Source organism: Siniperca chuatsi, linkage group LG8, assembly GCF_020085105.1.
Source record: "Siniperca chuatsi isolate FFG_IHB_CAS linkage group LG8, ASM2008510v1, whole genome shotgun sequence".
In the NCBI taxonomy this organism is placed as follows: Eukaryota; Metazoa; Chordata; class Actinopteri; order Centrarchiformes; family Sinipercidae; genus Siniperca; species Siniperca chuatsi.
The window spans coordinates 22387017-22399556 of NC_058049.1; the positions used below are offsets into that span (position 1 = coordinate 22387017).

Here is a 12540-nt window from a genome sequence, read left to right on the forward strand (position 1 = left end):
ACAGCTTTACATATGATTATAGCTATGTAAACCATCAGAATTAAGACTAATTACAATGCACACCTGGCCAGCTCCAAGGCACACTGATTTTGTGATTGACACATGAATTCCACTCAGAAGGGAAGCTAGCTAGGTAGCTACCAGGCTATCATAGTTCATTTTCAATAGCAAGTTGAACTGTTATTTTTGTCATGAGTACTTATACACGGCAAAAAAAGTTACATAATTTTTTTTTTTCGGAAAAAGACTGATTTTTCTGAGCTTTTGTACCGTGAATAAAGGCATCGACCAATCACGTTGTGTGGAATGGACGTCACATCACAACTCCTAATGACAATGGCGGACCTGTTAATTTGTTTTTGTCCAAAGAAGCACAGACAGACATTAATGATCAAGAGAAGATTTCTGCAGCAGCGTGGTGAAAGCCTGATCCTCTTGAGAGAGAGAGAGATTCCACCTGGATGTCTATGATGTTGTGACAGCTCAGACAGGCAGAAGTCTGTCATAGAGGTGGTGCTGCTGACCATCCTGTCCTGAGTGTCTGTGTGGGCAGAGCATGGATGCGGCAGAGGTGAAGATCATATTACACAGACGCACCGTCTACTGGAACAGCTCCAACCCCAAGTGAGTTTTAGTACGAGCTGGCGCGAATCTTTTATTGAGCAAGTGTCGCAATTGTCGCAAATTCGGATCACTGCTGGAATGAATAGTTTTGATGCAGAATATATTCGCAAATTTAGCATTTTTGTGCCCTTTATTCGTCACATCTAAAGATTTCTGGGCTATGCCCCCAATGTTTCAAGATCCTAACAACGCCTCTGGTTTGGAATCATGATTTGACTGTAAACACTTCTTGACTGGCATCTGTATGTTTACCTTGAGTGCATCTGATGTGTTGCATAAGTGTGGATTTTATCTCCACACAACTCTGTTTTGTTTTGGAGACGTTAATGAAGAAATAATTGGAGGGGCAAGAGAAATGTTTCTCAAGCGTGGAAGATGCATGCCTAAATGTTAATTCCACTCAGAATATGTTAACGTATGCACAGATGTTAATGTAGACTCCACGCTGGGCTCTTGTTGTGCACCTCAGTGCTTTCCCTGCTCGCATGTGTTCTTCCCCTCAGCTCTGCCAGCAGCCTACTGGATCTGTCAACTTGGGGAAAATTTCCATTTTGCAGCTAACTCTGCAGCCTTTTGATGGATATGTCTTGCCGACTTTTATCTCTCAGCGCGTCTGCAAACTAATTAATATTTTTTTTCTCTCACTCTCTCTCTCTCCCCTTCAGGCAAATATTTGTTTCCTCAGAAGTGAGCGTGGGCAAACCTTCCTCACAGCTCCATATGCTGCCAGCTGCCAATCAAGTGGGCTGGAACCCTGAAACTAATCGCAACCCCCTCTTCCTCTCTCCTCTTTCTCCTTTTGCTCTCCTTCAGCATAAATGAAAGAAGTTGTGTATGTGTGTGTGTGTGTGTGTGTGTGTGTGTGTGTGTGTGTGTGTGTGTGTGTGTGTGTGTGTGTGTGTGTGTAGGGGGATGTTTAAAGAAAATAAAGACATACAGTAGAGAAGAAGAAAGAGAATGGTTGAGACACAAGCCCAAAGCAATGTCTCCTCTGTTCTTCCTGTCCACTCAGAGCTCTTCCTGCTTGTCGCTAAGCTCTTTGTTTTTATTTTACTGTATTGTATTTATATATTTGTTGTTCAAATGGATTGTACTGTATCTGTACTGGATTTGGTTTGTTTGCCAGACAGCTCCAAGAGTGAACAGTGTGTGTGCACAGGGATTTGTGTGTGCCAGGGCCAAAACACAAACACAGACCGGGCAAAAACAGCATTACATTCCCCTACAGATCAGCAGCAGGTGACTTAAGAAGGCAGCGGCAACAAAAATGATTAATGTTGTGTTATATCAGTCACGCTGCTGTATTTACTGGAGAGTTTGCCTCTTAATCTGCCAGCTCTGTCATAGCAGCTGACCTCTGGACCCCAACACAAACACATACACATGCACTCTGTGTTGGCTTGGGGCATTTTGGGGGACATTTAGTTCCTGGGCACTTAACCTAACTTAGCTGACACATAGTTTTAGTTTTACATAATGTTTACACTAGACCTAGTGTCATTTTGAGACATTAAATTGTCATGGGTGGTCCTAAACTGCACTTTGTTGCAAGATAATTGGTGTTCTTGGTAAATATAGCACTAGAGTGGGCAAAATGGGGAGAAATGTTTGCCTTTATTAGATATTGTCAGTACAGAGCTGTCAGGGAACAAGAGGACATATGGGGGACAACACGCAACTAACACTGGGACTTGAACCGTGGACTCAGCTACCACAAGGTCAGCGTCTTAATCATCAGGTCCACCAGGACCCTCCAAGCAAAACGCTTTAGAGGGACTTTTTAGACATGGCTGAGTTTTCCATCAGTGGCATATAGCTTGTAAGTTAGTTTGACTGCTTTGTCATTTTTGTTTGTCCTCAAAAATGGCAACAGAGATAAGTTTTTACGTGGGATAGTCAACCAGTGAGAGCAGCACTTCCTCTCAGTGTGTGAGTGCCAATAAATTCAAATACAGAGCAGCACCTTGCCAGTGCTTCAGCCCTTTTCTTTGGCATTGCTGCTATCTAAACCTCGCCTCACCAGTCTATAGCATTTCCGTGCCAAATGAAAAGACAGGCTGTTTCCATTTACTTTACATCCAGTATTTCTTTTCTTAAGACTACACTCAACAGAACCGTGATTTTTTTTTATTTCTTGACTGTTAATTAGCAGCAAAAACAACATCTGCTGACTGTGCTGTAACTTTTGAAAACACATTGTGTTCAGTAGTTTGAACAAGGTGGGCGATACACTGGAATGTTTGCACAAGACATAGTATACAACATAATGTCCTTCACTAATAAGTTGACTATTGTATCATGCCTTACTATGTAGTAGAGCCTGCCTGTTGTATACAGTAGATATAGCAGCCATTCAGACACACACACACACACACACACACACACCTCTTTACTTTTTCCCTCCTGCTATCATCAGATGTGTGTGTAAGTGATCCTGTCTTTGTGAGGTTAATTGAAGGCAGGAGCTCTGACTGTCTGAGACATAATCTGTCTGCATGAACAGTGTGTGTACGTGTGTGTGTGTGTGTGGGGTTGAGGGGAGGGATGTCTTTAATAAGACCACACTAGTTATTTATACAAAAATAGAAAAAAGAAACACACACAGGAACTCTTCTTTATCCCTCCACCTGCTCCCTCTCTACCTCAACTACCCCCCAATACAGATTAGCAGTGTGTGTGTGTGTGTGTGTGTGTGTGTGTGTGTGTGTGTTAGGTGGGCGAGAGGGTGGGGCTTTTCCTGGGGATTTGGGGTGTACAAAAGAAACAAAAAAAGTGTGATGCCATAAGGCTTGCTATTCTCTCATATCAGCTCTTATTATCAGTCATTTTTGACAGGAGAAAAACCTTTATCTGGGAGAAAATGTATCCACCCGGCCCTGCCCATAAGCACACACTCATGAGCGCGCGCACACACACACACACACTAAAAAGCCATGCTCGGGGGCCTAGTGGGCTGGGGTCACACACACAGAGCAGGTAATCGGCTCACTAGTAGAGTTAGGGGGTTAGAGAAAGGAAGGAAAGAGCTCTCACTAAGTGTATCCCCCTGTTTGACTGGATTAGAGCCCACCAGTATTTAGTCCAGGTGCTCTGGTGGACAGAGGGGTGAGGGGTCCACGTAGGGTTAATTTTCCCTAGTGTGAGACCACATCCTGCTGTTTGCTGTCTGACACATCACTTATATGGGACCTTTAGCAAAAACTGGAAAATTAGCAGCGAATTATGCTGCCATGCCTGAACATATACAGATCCATGCATTGTACATCAACACATACACACACATACAATACACACTCATTACCCCTAATCAACAAGACGTATGTTCTTTGGGTTCCTTGGGTCTGTTGGGGTTAATTTGCAAACCATTTATTCCTTTATTATCATGTCATGTCTTAATTCATGTGATGCTCGCTATGTCATACGCATAATATTATAACGCCATAATTGCTGACACTTCAAGTGCAAGATTATTTCTTCCTTAAATGAAGTGATAGTGTTTCCATTGTTGTGGATGACAGGGGAGGAGACGTAAGAGTTAATTAACTATGATTAGGAAGAGCTACAGTCACTGAACAAGCCAGGGTTCTAGCTCAATACTCTGCTCAGTAATTGCTTCCTTTCCTTTCCTTTCCTTCACTTTCCTTTCCTTTCCACTCACTGCTCCCTCATATTTTCCCCTTCTGTCCATCCAGGCATGGGAGATTTTCCCTTTAAAGAGGAGAGCTGGAGAGCCCTCTGCTGGCTGAGTGTGGTAATTCAACCACAGCCATGAATTAAGTGAAGATGAGGACCAGTTGCCAACTATTAATAGGCTGTGGATAGTAGCTCATTACTAGTTTGAATGTGAAAAAGAACAGAACAAGTAATTTGTCATCAATCCATCTTCCAGATTTTAAGTTGTTGTGGGTTTGTTATCCAGATAACAAAGATTATCCATTAAAGCATGCCTATTGGAACATGCTGGGGCCTGGAGCGTGACCTTCTTTTTACACTGGTATCAGATTATGGCCATATTCAAAACAAGACAGAAGTCAGAAACAGAAACACTCTCTTCATCTTTGTGATTAAAATGAGAATTTTTCATCCAGTGCCACCTTCAGTGCAAACTACATTGTAGCCCCATTACTGGTAAGGCTCTAAGAATAGCTAATTCATAACTGCAGCCGCGGTTCTCGGCAATTGCAAGAGCCAACGTTGCTTTGGGATTTGTACACCGATAAACTTCCCATCTCTGTTAAAGAGCAATGCATAGCTGCTTCCCTAAACTTTGCAATTGGAAGCATCCAGGACTGTCTGCCATGCAATGGTTAAGATAGTCCCAACTAGGCTTGTGAGTTACTAGGAATGCCAGTGACAAGCACACCCCTGGCATCTCATTTACCACCGCTGGCTTTCACTTTGTGGCTGCCAGCCACTGCCAGTAGTCCTATTTTGGCAGTCGTACGGGTTCATAAAGAGAAAAAGAAAACTCTACACAGAAAGGACCAGAGCTCCTACAGCACCTCTGCTGAGGCAATGGTGCTAACCACTGAGCCACTGATGCGGCCAGTGTGTGTTGCACTAAAGAGTACCACCTGCATTTCATTGCTCACACTTACTGCGTTTTCTTCTTTTTTCACTGATACATTTCCACTGCCACTTCATATCCTTTCAGTGCTTGCACCTCAACGGAAATTTCCGCCTCCCTTTTCAGTGTCTCAACTGACACTTCAACTCCTTTTAGTATTCATAATTCAACTGACACTATAACTCCTTTCGGAGCTTATACTTCAACTGACACTTTTAAGTCCTTTTAGTGCTTCAACCTTAAGATTTTAAACTGTAATTTTCCAGCTGAAGCAACCCCAAGTACACTTCAATCAAGAAAATGTAGCCTTTTCTAGTTGTTGTTGCTCCATCTCTTACTTTTTTGTATAATATGATCCTATGAATAATCTTTTTTTACTGTTCAGGCAGAAGCTATTGATTACAACTTAAAGCAAAAAAAGTGTTCTGACTTAACCTTAGCGGTATCTAGGCATCGAAATAGTTTCAACTTTAAGTGCAGAGGTTTTGACACCTCTGCAGCCACCTCAAAACAATAGAGGTAAATTAAATTTTTATTCAAAGCATCGAACAATATGAAACAGTGGTTTGTTTTTCTATAAACAATGTTCTGGTTACTCAGAATAATCCAGATCTTAACTGGTAAGAGGTAGACATGCTGCTGCTGAATTTTTAAATGTAATTTAAATGAACCACAAACCACATTTCATTTAACTCCATTGTTTTGGGATGGTGGCAGAATACAGAATACGATATTAAAAAATATATATATATATAATGCTCTGTATTGTGCTGATTTTTCCCCTTATGTTCTTTATCTTTAAATTGCACACATTCATCTCTCCATCAGCTCTGCTAAATTGCACACCTCAGATTCTTCAGATGTGTGTTTTCTTCTGTTTCTCTCTTTATTTTCTCTTCCTTTTTTTTCTTACTGTCTTAAGGCTTCTTCTTCAGGAGTGGAGTGTTATCTGGTGGTTAAAATGCTGTCAGATTAAAACTGAACTCAGACATGAGAATTCCCTGCTTATAAGGCCTAATACTTTGTGATGTCACAGAGGAGATGAGATATTTACTTTTTTGTTTTGTTTTATTGAAACACTTTTATTTAAAAACTTACAAACAATTAAAGCATTATTTACCATGAAAGCTTCATTGAGATTAAAACAGTTCTTCCAAAGTTTCCTAGCCAAGCAAGGCAGCAATCATGCTGTTGCAGACAAATTACACAGACTATTCTATATATCATATAGCTGTCATGTTTATCAGAAATTATCATCACAGACTTAAATAAAATCACGTGTTGAATAACCAGTAACAATCATGTAAAAGACCACAACCACGATGTACCAAAATTAGAGGGTATCCTCTGACATCACAGGCAACACAGTAAACTCCTGACCTATAGCATTTGATGGCTATGGTGTAATATTACAGCATTACACTCACTCAGTACACTTTCTTACACAAGTCAGATCTAGGATCCGCTGTGTATGTGCAGTTAAAAAATGCAATTTCTTTCAATAATTAACATTGGTGTGTTCTGGACAGTTTGATCACAGCATGTGTGTGTGTGTGTGTGTGTTATTGAACGGGTAGTTTTATGTGTTTGATCAGTGAGTTCTTTGAAGCAAACATCCCCCACCCCACCACCTCCACTCCTGCTCCTCAGTAGAACAGATGAAAGCTGATATGTGTGATTGAGAGTCCACCCGCTTGTTTCCACACGCTGCCCATTCAGACCAATGAAAGAGTAGGATGATCTAATATTGTGGTAGTTATGATACAATCACAAGTGCTGTGCTTCCCATTTGGATAAGACTGAGGAAAAGAAAGAACAGTGGGCCATGTTGTCTGTGTGTGCAATGGATGTGTGTCAGTAGATTAGATCTTTTAGAGGCAAGGGTTTCTGAATTTTAGGGGTAGGGGTAATAATAAATGTAAATATGTAGGGTGGGACAGAGAAATATAACAGTGTGAGTCAGAAAAGAGAGAGCATAAGGATTTCAGTGAGGGAGTGAAATGTGATTGGGGTGAAGGGGGCAGGTGGCCAGCCTGCTGTATACCAACCAAACCCACAAACAGCTGTTCATTTCTCAAAGCCCCCTTGTGCCCCCCTACAAGCATCAATTCTTTCTCTATCCGCCCTATATCCATCCCTCTCCTGCTCCACCCCCACCCCCACCCTCTATCCAAAGCTACCGTTTCTGTCCCCAGTTCATCCAACCATTCCTCCCTTACTTTGATCGTGTGCCAAAATCAGGATGGGGGACACAGCTGGTTCACCCATACATTTCTCACCTATAATATTATTACTCATGCAATATTGTTTAGGAAAAAAAACAGTCTTGGCACATCATATATTGCTCACTGTCATATTCTTATCACACTATATTAATCAAAATGTAACAATGACTTATTCTGGTATTATTATACTATAATACTTACTGATTTTTTTATAGAAAACCAGTTATAGAAAACTGATACACCAAATCAGTATCTCTGACTGCATGCTACTTGACATCCAAAGGGTGGTGCTGTAATATTGGTCATGTCTTTCCAGCCAGTATTTACATCCCACAAGTGTTCTGCTGAGTCCCAGTTGCAGGACGTAAAAAGGTCAGTCCTTTCTTCCCCTACAGGCCAGATGGCAAGCTCACTTGCTGGCATGCAGCGCACGGCCCACCAGCATGAAGATCAACCCAGAGATGAGCTCCAGAGGCACGCCGGCAGCCGCCACCATGAACGACAGGCCATACAGTACTGAAACCTGTGCATGTGGACATGCCTCTCCTCTCTCCTGCAGCATGTAGCGCTTCACCTCCACCACCTCCATCCACAGTACGTAGAGCAGCAGCATGAACAGGAACAAGCAGGCTGGGGAGTGATTTAAAGAGTATCAGAAAGACAGGGAGACACAGATAGAGGCTGTCACTGCTAACACCAGAGGAATGCTGCTCCTACTAATCTCTACTGTTACCACGGTAGCAGTGTTTAAACCTGCTGTTGTTATAGCGACATGTTCTGCAGAGTGACATCTGCTGCTCTGTGTGTTGGGTATGTGGTTGTCATGTGACAGGTATGAGCAGCTGACAGCAGCAATGGCTGCAACATGTGTTTGTGTCTGTACATTCACCTATTCCCCTGGCAGCATATTTCACATTGCAGATAAATGCTATGGTTATGAACTCCACACATGCACATAGAAAATAGAATATTTTACCAGCAGTGATGAGGAAAGCGCCGCCCAGCTTGTACAGTTTGTGGCTGATGAAGGGAACACCACAGACCAAGAGGAAGCCTCCAGTTAGAGCTGCGACCAGGCCAAGGATTATCAGCACGGTCCAGAAACCCCGAAACACTGCAAGTACAATCAGGACACCATCAGAGCAGTCACCTATCTGTGTTTGCATTATTCTCAGTATTTTTTCTGCAACCTGAGGGGTATGACATTCTAAAATTAAAGAAATAGTTTGACATTTTGTGAAACATGCTTATTAGCTTTTTTGCCGAGAATTAGATGAAAAGATTCATAGCCTACCTCTCTCATATCTGTCCATCAAAAACTGTATGAAGCTACAACTGAGAGATGGCTAGCATAGCATAAAGACTGGAAACACCAAGCCTGAATCTGTCTAAAGGTAAAAAGATCTGCCTACCAGCACCTCTAATGAATACGTTATATCTCATTTGTTTAATCCATACAAAAACTGAAGTGTTAAAACAACAATTTGTCAAGGGGGTTATATGCTGGACTATTTCTTGGCTGGGTGCAGTGACTTAATCAGTGAGCGGATTTTATCACTTTTGGGCAGAGCCAGGCTAGCTGTTTCCCCTTGTTTGCCATCTTTATGCTAAGCTAAGCCAACCTCCTCCTGGCTATAGCTTCATATTTAACGGACAGATATGAGTATTTCAGTATTTTTAGACTAATTTGACTACTTTTGGGCCAATACATAAATAAAGGATTCAGTATTTCTCTACCAAACTTTTATTTGTTTTGTTTGTTTGGGGGGGGGGGGGGGGGGTTACATTGAACACTGAAGCCACAGCCCTAGCTTCTCACTGTTACTGTGTAATGTTAAAGACATGCTTGTGTGCCTGTGTGTGTATACACAGAAGAGAGAAGAAAAAATCTGCATGGAGTGTCTTAGTAAGGTGTTAAGCCCAGACGAACCTTCAGAACAGCTTCAGTGCTGTTTGGCATAGAATATACAAGTCTGTGGAACTATTAGAGAGATGAAACACCATTCTTCTAAAAGAAGATTTCATACTCATCAAACCATTCAGCAAGCCCTCATGCCCTGTATGGAAGCATCTGCATTCACTATTTCACTTTAACTTATTTGTTCAGTTTTTTCCTTGAGTTTGTCACCTGTCTGTAAGTACATGTGGGAGTGCGTTACCTGCTGTAGCATCATAACTTGGATGAGGCACCTGTCCAAGTGCAACAGGCAGAGGGAAGAGGTAACCCTGAACACAGACCTTGGATTCTGGCTGGTTTGCTACATGGAAAGATGAGGTAAAAACAAGTATTTTAAAGCTCAAAATAAACTACAGAGTCAAAAAAACAAAACATAATGTGGTTCTAAAAAGGAGACATGTACTGTATGTAATAAAATACAGGAGAAAATAAGAAATACCACACGAGAGAAAAGCCAAAAACACCCCATATACTGAAGTGAATGCCAACACATTCTTCTTGCTCTCCTCCTGTATGTCAAATATCCAAATTATAGACATTGTTCTTTCCTGCACTTGTTACCATGTCAAGCAGACCACACAGCTGAGCATGAGACGTGCAACCACATTGGACAAGCCCCAACAAAAATGTTTTGCCGCCTCAGAAGGCCTACATACTGAAGAGAGTGGCCAGGACTGCATGTGCTGTGGGCTCCACCTGAAACACACATCGCCAGAAGAAGCCCTCGTGGTGCAGAGTGAGAGATGGAGGAGAAACAGTGACAGCTTCCACTAACTGGATCTAAATGAGAAAAAGAGACAGACTGACATCAGCAGACAAACAGAGAGATGGACGCTCAAATGTCGGAAGATGGATGAACCTTAATTTCTGTCGGCTTTGTCAACACGTCTCCGTTAGCCGCTCTGTGTGATTCTGAACTTCAGTGGTGCCACGGCATCAAACGTGGTTCTGATTATGGCCTGCTCGTCTGTGAGGTTTTCAAGGGGAACTCATGAAACACGCATGAGCGATACTCTCCATTTGCTTGTCAAAAATATGATTGATGGTGCTGAATAACACACAGCAACTTTAATCATCCTCTTTTATTGAAAATGAAAGACTTTGTTGTGCTGTGATGTTAGGGAGGAGTTCACCGGGGGATTAGCTTTTATAAATGTATCCCTTACTTTGCATTTTGTGAACTTTCTCACAAATGTGGCATGGAAGAATAAACTGGAAAATTAAAGGGGCACTCCAATGAGTTTACACATGAAGACCAGTTGACTTGTGGAGTACTACACTGCCTGTGAAAACAGTTGTATGATGGCTCTGGAGGAGCTTTGTCAAGTCTGAGAAAATAACTCTGATGAGATCACTGAAGAATTTATGAACCACACAGGAGTTGCAAGAAGTTGGTCGGTAGGTTAGGGAAAGATTGCGCTTAAATGCTGATGAACACGTGTCTCGAGTCACTTTGGACTTTTTCTGTTTTAAACCGATCACGACCATCTTTCCCTAACCAAGAGCTGCCAGTGCCTAAACCTAACCATGAAAAAGTTTCATAATGCGATAATCACTACAAGCGGATATTGTATTGCAAGACTGAATATTTTGGAAAACAAATTTTTTTTTTTTTTTAAAAAGTAAAACATTTTACTTTTTATATTTTTGCAACTTTCCAGATAGGGTAATTAACAACATTTCCTCATTATGTTAATATAAAAACGTAATCCGGTCGGCATTACGTTTCCCACTAAATGTTTCTAGGAGACAGGGTTGGGAATGCACGTTAATAACCACCAGACTACCAGTGTACTCGGAGGCTACACATTTCTAGCCATGCTAGTGGCATGGCTCTGGGATTGCAATGTCTGGTCAGCCAGTTGGTCCACCACTTTGGTCCAGACTGAAATATCTCAACAACTATTAGATGGATTCCTATTAAATTTTGTATAGACATCCATGGCTCCCATGGTTTAAACTAATGACATTCCCATCAGCCTCAGCTGTACTTTGTATTTAGTGATAATTAGCAAATGTTAGCATGCTAACCCACTACACTAACATGCTGAACAAGGTAATCATTATACATTCATAGCATCTGCGTGTTTGCATTTTCATTGTTTGCATGTTAGCATGCTGACATTAGCACAGCAAAAGAAAAGCCTTATATAGAGCATGGCTGTAGACTCTTAGTCTTGTTTACAGGGGGGCATGACATTTGAAAGACGGGCGTTTACCACAAACAGAGGGTCTGACAAAAGGATTCTAATGGCTGCATTATGAGAAGCGCAGGATCCAGTGTTTTCGGAGCTTGACCCATACTAAAAGTCATTAAAGTCAAACTAAAAGTCAGGATGTATTCACCTCTGTCGCACTGATTTGATCCATTCTCTTTTAAATCCATGTCACTTCCCCCAACTTTATATAAGTGCAAGATTAAAGTATTTTGGTACCTCTTTAAATATCCTATAGTGGCATAGCGTGCACACCACTGTCTACACAGCATCTGATCAAGTCACACTGGTATTTTTGTGGTTCTTACATGTGATGTTTCAGTGATGAAAATAATGTACTGCTGTGGCTATTATTATATACATTTGTTTAGCTGGAGGTCACTGACCAATTCTGACAGCATGCAGTAAGGTTCAATTCACTGTATGTATTTGTGTGAATATCGCCAATTACGTGCACAGGTGTCTGTCCTACCTCAGTTCCATTGGCATCTTTTTCTCCTGTCAGTGTTGTTTGTGTCGACCATGTATACGGTCCACAGTCGTCACTGGCTACAAGCCAGTAGTCTGTACCAAAGGCTAGGAAGAAACACAAAGTCCCAACTACCCCAAATATCCCCCCAGCCAAAGTCACAGCTCCCACCCTCATAACTCCAGCCTAAATCCTCCTTCACTGTAATCTTTCTCCTCAGCTTTCAGTCTTCAGGTCAATTACTCTTCAGCTCTTCACTGGTGTCCACTCTGCAACTCTCTGCCCAGCCCCAGTCCTAAAGAAAACAGCCTGGCTCTCCCTGCCACTCCCTGGCATGCTGGGAGCTGTGGGGAAAAGAAGCTTCAGTAACTGAGGGGGTCAGGCGGGGGGAAAGGAGTTATTTTAGGAAAGCAGTGAGCCTGTCCTCGTCAAATTACCGGTGGGTGTGCAGTGCATTTATAAAGGAAACAAGGAGAGGCAGG

At 42.0% G+C, this 12540-nt stretch overlaps 1 protein-coding gene across 1 annotated transcript; it reads right to left on the reverse strand.

The window, feature by feature from the left end:
- Positions 1–6240: 6240 nt before the first annotated feature.
- Positions 6241–12508, reverse strand: LOC122880611 (transmembrane protein 182-like). The gene is made up of 5 exons (XM_044205912.1): positions 12062–12508; positions 10030–10153; positions 9576–9674; positions 8393–8530; positions 6241–8046 (listed from the first exon to the last, which is right to left on the reverse strand). Exons 1-5 carry the CDS (start codon positions 12233–12235, stop codon positions 7826–7828), a joined length of 756 nt encoding a protein of 251 aa, XP_044061847.1. The 5' UTR covers positions 12236–12508; the 3' UTR covers positions 6241–7825.
- Between the last annotated feature and the right edge of the window lie 32 nt (positions 12509–12540).